Genomic DNA, 9,128 nt, shown 5'->3' with positions numbered 1-9,128 from the left:
GACGATTTTGGCCCCAAATGCATGCCATATTCCATTTGTGTGATCCAGTTACTAAAATGGCGTTTCATAGCTCAGTCCAACCGAGGACACGTCCTACCTTGGCCACAGCCTAGGCTTTGGAACACAGCTACTGTGTGCTTGAGTATGGCCCTCCAGGACTGTTCCCCACCCCATTTGCAAACTGGTTTTAATGTTATGCGGATTGATGTATTTTTTAACTTGATTTAAATGTAAATAATATTATCTAAAATATTTGTTTTATTAACTTAATTTCATTTTACTACACTAATGAAAATATTCACATGCTCTTTTTCTCTGCTGCACTCAACTAAACTAACTGCTTCCCTTTACTGTTTTCTGAGAAAATGGTGGCCCACTGATGGAAGATTGTTTGCTGGATTCTCCTGCGGCCCAGACCAGACCCGACCAGACCAGCTGCTCACCTCCATCTACTGCTGCCAGCCTCTGACCCCTCACCATGATCAACTACACTGAAGTAGAAATGGACTCAGATTAGCAACACTGACTGATTCTTCCAATCTGATGCACTATTATTATTATTTAGCATAATGACACTTCATTGGTGACAATTTAAAATTCAATCTATAGTTTGATCAGAGGAGGATGGGTCCCCTTTGTGAGTCTTGGTTCCTCCCAAGGTTTCTTCCTCCAGCCTCGAGGGAGTTTTTCCTTGCCACTGTCGCCTTCCGCTTGCTCGCATTGGGCTTTGATTTAAATGTTCTGTTCTGAAATTGTGAAGCTGCTTTGTGACAACATCAGTTGTAAAAGGCGCTATACAAATAAATTTGATTTGATTTGATTTTAAATCTGTTTTAAATGTAAATGTTTTTTTTAACTTAACTAAAAATTATTTGAAATAAGTTTGTAAATGTAAATGTAATAAATACAGCAATATTCTGCTTTAATCTCACACTGTGTATATTTGTGTATTTGTGCTGTACATTCACATATTTGTTATGATTAACATATACATTTTTAAAACTTTTTTTTTAGATCTTATATATTTGACATTCTTTATGTTTATATGTGATCTTGTGAATTCAGAATTCTGGTGTGAAACATTAAATACACAGCACAAATTATGACTAAAAATATTTTTAAACAAAACTTTATTAAAATGACATTAATTAAATTAATTACCTCAAATAATTTTGGTAAACATCTACTGTGCAGACGTCACATGGACGTCATGAAAAAGACGTTTCGACTGTCAGCTGACGTCAGGAAAAGACGTCTTCGCAACGTCTTTTCAACTGACGTCTGCCCACTGGGTAGGTAACGCAAAGACCCTAACAGTTTAATGTTGGAATCGGTGCATGTTCTAAATGTTAAAACCGTAATGCTGTAAAAATATATTATTTTGAGTATATTTATTGAGATTAATTACTAATCTTGGATGTATATGAAATCAGACAGAGTTGAGAACTGACAAGGAGCGGAAGAGGCGGGGCTGTGTGTGTGTGCGTGTGTGTGTGTGTGTGTGTGTGTGTGTGTGTGTGTGCGTGCGTGCGCGCGCGCTCTGAGAGAAGGCAGATAAACGGCTGAGAACATGGCAAGTGTTGATGGGTTTGCTGTATTTATCGTGTCGCTGTAAGACGTGGTCACATTTAATCACTGATTATGAACGTCTTTTTCTTTTCAGGCAAGGTTTCTCTCCCACGATCAAATAAATGGTAAGGGGTGTGTAGACTTGTAAACCGATTAGTTGTGATTGATAACAGCCGTAGGGCTCTTTAAATACGAGTCCACCGTAGTGTCGGTAGTTGTAGCTGTAGTTTGTTGTTGATCTGAGTAGCAGTGTGCGTAGATTCGTCACTCAAAAAGAAACAAATTTTGTGGTGGCTTCCTTCACACAGCACTGACTGTCCTCACAGACCCAGACCTGGAGACGCTGGATTTATGACATCACTGGATATTTACATTTTCTCTTCAGTTTCTCATGAAATAGCCCTAGCATACAGTCCTCATTCCTGAGAGTCCTCCGTAGAGGACAGCGGCCAAACATTTTTCAGAATGACTGAGTTCAGTTTTGCTGAGTGTGAAAGCTAACATGTATAGCTTCAGAAAACGAAGATAATGAGTGGAATATCCCGCGAATATACCAAATAAAAAGTGGTAGTATCGCGCAACCGACTCCGTGCTCAATTGGGACGGAATTTCAAAACAACCACATCCCTAGTAGGCTGCTGAAATCTGAGTTCACCGTTAACACGCTGCACGCTGTTCAGTGCAGTGTTCCAGCGCTCTAGCTGAAAACTCAGTGTTGCCTATCTGTAGCTTATCTTAAATTACCCCGAAGGATAAAGTGGTTTGGTTGAGTGGCAGCCAGCAGTCCTTAAGGGCTCTTTAATCCACCACTGAAGGTTAGTGAGAATTAAGTCTTGACAGCTTTCCAATTAACCATCATTAACCTGCACTTAAGAAAGGTTTATTATTTGTGTTATTACCATTTAATACACTCTTCACTGTTGAACAACAAAGTGAACAAAATGCATTAAAGACTTGGCTATTCCCATAAGTTATCTTAACAGGTGTTTTTACTTTCATTATTATTAGCAGTAATGCAATAATAACACACACAGGTTTTATTCATCCAGCACAAACGCTGAACCTTAACTCCCCACCCATCACCCCATGTAGAATGACATATTTTTTTCATAAATTTGTAGAAACCTCTAGGTGCTGTTTTACGATGGACACATATACATCGTACACATCGTACAACAGTTGACACAGCTTGAAAAGCATTTGCAGATGAGCAAAGGGAGGAAGAAAATTTGATATATAGTATCAGAGCTGGAACGCCCTACATACTCACTACGCACATTACATAGGGTCCCACAAATGAAAAAAAGCCCCCTTGTCTCAAGTTAGGGAGAGTTTGTGTATCATCCATTGGTGGACAAAGTACACAAACCATGTACTTGAAAAGTACTAAAAAAGTACTAAAGGTAAAACATTACTCCAGTAAAAGTAGAAGGCCTCGTTGTAGATCTCCACTTCAGTAAAAGTACAAAAGTATTTACCTTTAAATATACTTAAGTATTGAAAGTAAAAGGACCATGATTTATTATGGCTAATGTCCTATAATAATTTTTGTAACAAGACTCATTCTTAACACATTGTAGGTGAAAAGAGTCACTCTTGGTTACCCAGTCTTTTAATAGAGCGTCATTAATTATTCTGACACTGAACACAGCAGAAACGGCCCAAGATTAAATACATGATGTTTAGAATGATGTTATATCAACTATTACATACATCCAAGGTGCTGCCCGCCAAAACAACAGAGATCGCTGTCTCCTGAGTATTAATCCCAATTTATGCTACTGTGTTGAACCTATGCGGTAGGCAGAGTGACTTGATGCGCAGCTCTCCAGAAATGTAACTACGTCTACACAGACCACAAACGACTGTGACTGGTCTGCAGTCGGAAAAAGATGGTTCAAGCTGCTCAGGTCAAGAAGTCCAGAAATATTAACTCTTGTACACTATACTCCCTAAATAGTGCACTAGTAAAACTAATATCACTACACCAATACGTTGTGTACTACATGGAGTTGAAGAAGATGCAGACACCAATGCACATGTATAAATTTACACAGTTGCATAGGATATATGTAAAACATCGTTTTTTCTCATTAAGGAACAATAGGCAAGATTAGGGTTTTTGGTCTGCTCTGGGGGCTCCCTCTAGTGCAATTAACCTTTACAGCACTGTACTGAAATCGGTAGGGAGGGGAAAAGGAAGGGGTGATTTCCTACTATCCTCCAAAAGTTACATAGTGCAGTTTCTGCAGTGCTGAGCCGAGAGTAGCAATACTGCCAAATACTAAATGGTACAAATCATTTTGTTAGTCAATTACGGTTCTGAGAGTTAAAGTGATTTTTTCCAGTCTCAAATTAACACAAAACTGATAAAAAATCTGCCTTTGGTATTATTGGTTTTAGGCAGAGAAACATTTTCACTTGTTTTTGCACGGTAACTGTGTTCATTCGTCTCCTAGCAACGGTGCCTCTGTGTGTTGCACAGAGAGCTGTGTGAAGCAGGGAGATTTATTCAGATACGTTTTTTTTTTTTTCACGCACTAAACTAAACTAGGAACAGCAGATTTTCACCATAATGTCATAGAGTAAAAAGTAAGATATTTAATTTTGAAATGTAGTGGGGTTAAAGTAAAAAGTCACCCGAAAACAAAATACTTCAGTAAAGTACAGATATACAAAAAAGTACTTAAATACAGCAACAAATTATATATATTTCATTACTGTCCACAACTGGTATCATCAGAAGATGAAGAGAAACTATTCTTAAGGAAATGAAAAGAGAAAAAAAAGACTCCTGCGGGAGCTGCGAGAACAGCAGTGAGGTAAACCTGTGACTGTTCTTCTCGAAGTTGGATTGTTAATAAATAATAGCCTACGAACCTAGTCGCAGGAATATGTTTAGAGGTGGCGTGCACTGCGCAGCTGCTCTCTACATCTTTAAAAGTCTCAAAGTGCCACAGTGTCATGAACTTTGAAGCAGCAAAGTGAAATGTGAACATATACTGATGTTTTTATACTGTCTAGTACTCATTTAAACTTCCCCAAATACACAGTACAGTTGCTTATTTTTTCATTCCACATTAAAAAAATGACATAGTTATTTCAAAGTTAAGTGCAAAGTTTCCCCTTATCAAAATTTAGCTTAGGGCCTCAGGAAAGTCTGGACCGGCTCTGTATAGTATTTATCAGCTTAAACAGATTTTGAACAGGATTTTGTTTTGCTTAACTGAAGAAATTTGAAATCTGTTATCGCCTCTACCCACATAACTAGCTGTAGACAGTTATAGTAATAATATTCATAAGTGATAATAACCATTGCCTGATTAAATATTTGTGAGGTGTGTGTCATTATCATTATTATTGTTGTTTTCTGACTTACATTTTTCATCCAGAGTTTAAGGAATGCTTTACACTGTATGACAAGAAGCACAAAGGTAAAATCAAAGCCCAAGACCTGATGGTGGTGCTGAGATGCCTTGGTTGCAGTCCGACCGTGACTGAGGTGGACAAACACTTAAAGAAGAATAACATAGGTTAGCTGTAGTTTGCATTTGGTTGTAAACAGTCTGTACAATAGCCTGTATTAATGATCGGAAATCCCTTTAATTACATTTTGATTGCATAAGTGGATAAAATAGCAGGATTTCCTTCTACCCATTTATATAATTATTTTTGAATAATTGAACTGACCCTCTCAGTTAACATTATATAAATAACTCTGTTTATTTACATTGTATTGGCATTTACACCATTTAAACTGTTTAAACTGCATTATTATTATTTGAATGTTTTAATGGATTTAATTATTTTTACATTTTAAATTAATTAACATATTATAACAACTGTGCACTTATTCATGCATACTTAATGTTTTTTTTGGGAAAATATTAAATTAGGCCTATGCAAAGATTATGTCAAGATGTGTATGTTATATTTCAGTTTCCATTTGCCTTTCTCATTGTTCTATTCAGACAGGTGTGGGGAGGTGGACTTCTCTACGTTTCTGACCATGATACATGAACAGCTCCAGCAGGAGGACCCTGAAGCTGAGATCCTGAAAGCCTTGCGTATGATGGACAAACAGGAGAATGGCTTCATTTTGGCCTCTGACCTCAGAGACAAATTGACTAAAATAGGAGAGAAGCTCACAGAACAGGAAGGTAAGCTGAGCTAGAACCGGGCAAAGAATTTCACTGGACAGCTAAAGAAAACATACGGAATGGAAAATGATGGATTTAATTGTATGATTGGATTGAAGAAATGTATCTCATTGTCCATTTGAAATGTTTTTCCTCCCTCTAATTAAAGTTTACTTTGAGTGAATGAAACAACTTAAAATCGGTGTTACAATTATCAATTCAGATTATTGGCGTAACATTATAGAAAATGAAGAAAACTGATATTTCCAAATATCAAGTAACTTGTTGAGGTTTAATAGAATAACGAATTCTACTTCTAAATATGTTTATGAATGTACAAACATGCCTGTAATATTATGGGGATTCCCTCTCAGCAGATTTGCCATGGGGTACATTTATTCTTCTAGCGTACCTGGAAAATATAGACTCAGAGCTCTGAGTTTACATTTCAGCCCACTGATAGCATAATGGTTCATTTTTGCATATCTTAAAGCACATATTGCCACAAAAAGATCAGCTGGTGATTTTCTCAAGACCACATATCAGAAAAAGTTGATGCCACTTCATCTTTTGTTTCAGCTATTAATTGAAGACATAGATGCTCAGAGAATTGGTCAGCCATATTCATGTTTAGAAAAGCATGTGGAATTTGCAGAAGTCTGAATTTAAGGGACATTTATGGCATGCAAACTTACATTGCCCGACAGTTTATCTACAGTGTTCTAAAATGTTAAGGGAAAAGGCTGATAATGATAAGTGCAAACACAACCAAAGGTCACTGATATGCTTAGTGGCAGATGTAAGTTGTCAGTATGCACACAAGCTTATTTATGCTTTTTCCCATGGATTCTGGGAACATGTGTCCTTGCAAAAGCACAAATATAGACATACTACTTGAGAGGTTATATCTTACAAATGCTAACACTCTGTTGCAGTGGATGAACTCTTTAAAGAGGCTGGAGTGGGGTGTGATGGACGTGTTCACTATGAGGAGTTTGCAAAGATGGTGACCCTGCAATCAACACGATGCTGAAGAGGAAAACATCCCCATAATAGTTTAATAGCACACTGGAGTGTTAATTTATTACTGTTTACACAAGCAAACCTCAACAGGAGAACAGGATCTAATAGTGATCACAGATTACTGATAAAGCACTAAATCATTTTAAGAGGCATTTTTAGATTACTAACATAGTAGTTGTACTAGAGCAGAACATCTATATCCTCACACACATAAACACACCCTAACCTCATTGTTACTGATAAGCACTTGACTGAAAGCCAAGTGGGCAAATGACTTGGGGAATGTGGCCTGTGTGTGTGTGTGTGTGTGTGTGTGTTGTGTGTTCGGACAAATATATGTAGAAGAGGAAAGCATTAAGACTATGGAGTTACATGTTTGTGAATTAAAATAGCCATTAAACTTGATGTTTTGGAATGTTTTAACATATTGACAAAAGGTGTTACAGCGCCCCCTGGTGTTTATCTCCGACTGTCTTACATTGATCTAGAGGTTTTGAATCAATATGTGAAGATACTATAGCGAAATAGTGTTTTAATGCATTTATCAAGAATAGGCTCTAAATCCGACACATTTGCTCTTTTCTAAAACACAACAGGTCGTGGGTGTTAATGTCACATATATTTTGTATGGTGTCACGTTATTATTAAAATAAATAATAATGATACAATCCCACTGAATACGTTCCACATTCCACAGAATACAATACATTAGCACAGTTCATGCCAAAAAGGAGTAAAATGAATGAGATAATCTGTTGTTGTTACACATACTGTATGTCCAAAATTTTGTAGACACTCCTTATAAATAATGAACACGGCCGCTTTTAAGGTGCCCCCCGTTGTGGAAACCGACATTCACTTGTGGACACACTGTTTGTATAATCTCCACTGTAAAGTAGTGGGACAGTTCTCGGAATGTGTATGATGCAGAACAATCCAGAATCGTCCAAAATCTGTACCTGGACTCACCAATGTGTACATGTGGCTTCCATCGGATTTTCACAGAAATGTTTTATATATCTAGTGTAAAGCCTTTCCAGAAGGGTGAAGAATATTACTGAAGCAAAGGAAGACAAACCAATTTTTAACATCTATTTCAGACAAAGCGTTGGATGAGCAAGTGTTCGCAAACCTTTAGCCATATGGTGAATACACTTCTGTGTGAAGTCTGTCTTTCTTGTCGTCAACTCTGTCGCACTTACCAACGTGCACTCTCCCGGGATGTGTTTGAAGTGTAATTCTGTTCAAACAAAAGTCGTGCAACTTCGCATTAACAGTCCATTAGAAAGTACAACACCGTGAACAGTGTTAATTAGATGGAATAACAGTTTGGCTGAAAGCTTTCAGTAAGGCCTTCTTTAATCGCGTTCATGGAAAACAAACAGTGACCTCGATAAGATAAGACCTTATTACTCTCTTTTACAGTCAGAAGCGCAGGCGCGGTGTGTTTGTACATTCATTTCCTCCGGGGCAATCGCAGCGAATTATTGAGAACGTTTATTACACTTTTATTACACTCACTGCAACAGGTTGTAATTTTCGAGCATATTCTGGTGGGAGATGAGTTTGGTGGGTACAAATTTCACCCAGTAATAAAGACGTAACACACCCCCTGCGTCTGTGTTCGTGAAGCGTGAACGTGACCCTGACGCCCAGGCTTCCGCACACTACTCCGATACAACTAACAGTCGCCACAAGACAACACGAGCTGAACGTTTAAGTTTTAAAACATATTTACAAGTAGCTTATGTGAACAGAGACAGGCGTAGCGTTCATTTCTGCAGGTCGCTGTGAATATAGGCAGGATTTTCGCGCCAAACTGAAGTACGGTTCCGACAGAAAAGATGAGCGGACCATTAGCTACTCTTCAACGGGCACTTTCCCATAGTCCGCGGTAAAAAGTAAAGAAAATACCCCAGTCTCACTGCTGCTGTTCTTTGATAACAAAACTATTCTATAACTACTTTTGGTTATAGAACACAATTATATCTAAGTATATATTTACCATATATATTGTATTTTAGCTGCAGAATGTTTAATCTGCACTGGGTTTAGTTCATTTTAAGTTGCACTGCATTGTTTTAGTTTATTTTCCTCCTCCAACAGAGTAGGCTTTTGCACTATAGGTACATAATTGTATTTTAAGACAATTACTGTATGTTTCATGGTACATTTCCACTGTCTTTACCTTTAGTTAATTATATCTATGCAGTACCTTTTTGTCTGATAGTGTGGGCCATGTGTATAAGTTTAAGAGGATGGCCAGCAGTACACAAATGAGCCTTGATAGCAGGTCATGCTGGATGGATTTTGAAGCAAGTTCAGCATTTTGTGTTTTAATTGTAAATCTTAACGTACTATCTTTCAGTAAAATCAGTTCACTGGAGATTTCGCGCT

General features: G+C 37.6%; 1 protein-coding gene across 3 annotated transcripts; it reads left to right on the top strand.

Moving 5' to 3' along the window:
- Nucleotides 1–1,668: 1,668 nt before the first annotated feature.
- On the top strand, nt 1,669–8,656 carry calml4b (calmodulin-like 4b). 3 transcript variants are annotated; one of them, XM_066669513.1, is made up of 4 exons: nt 1,669–1,694; nt 4,962–5,102; nt 5,541–5,729; nt 6,644–8,656. In XM_066669513.1, exons 2-4 carry the CDS (start codon nt 5,027–5,029, stop codon nt 6,739–6,741), a joined length of 363 nt encoding a protein of 120 aa, XP_066525610.1. In that variant the 5' UTR covers nt 1,669–1,694; nt 4,962–5,026; the 3' UTR covers nt 6,742–8,656. The 3 variants fall into 3 exon arrangements, with proteins under 3 accessions (XP_066525610.1, XP_066525611.1, XP_066525609.1); XM_066669514.1 differs by lacking the exon at nt 1,669–1,694 and adding an exon at nt 2,230–2,384; XM_066669512.1 differs by lacking the exon at nt 1,669–1,694 and adding an exon at nt 3,402–3,479.
- Nucleotides 8,657–9,128: the final 472 nt, after the last annotated feature.

The sequence above is a fragment of the Hoplias malabaricus genome, chromosome 4 (genome assembly GCF_029633855.1).
Source record: "Hoplias malabaricus isolate fHopMal1 chromosome 4, fHopMal1.hap1, whole genome shotgun sequence".
In the NCBI taxonomy this organism is placed as follows: domain Eukaryota; kingdom Metazoa; phylum Chordata; class Actinopteri; order Characiformes; family Erythrinidae; genus Hoplias; species Hoplias malabaricus.
The sequence above is the reverse complement of the archived record's forward strand: the minus strand, read 5'-3'. Positions and strand labels throughout refer to the sequence as shown.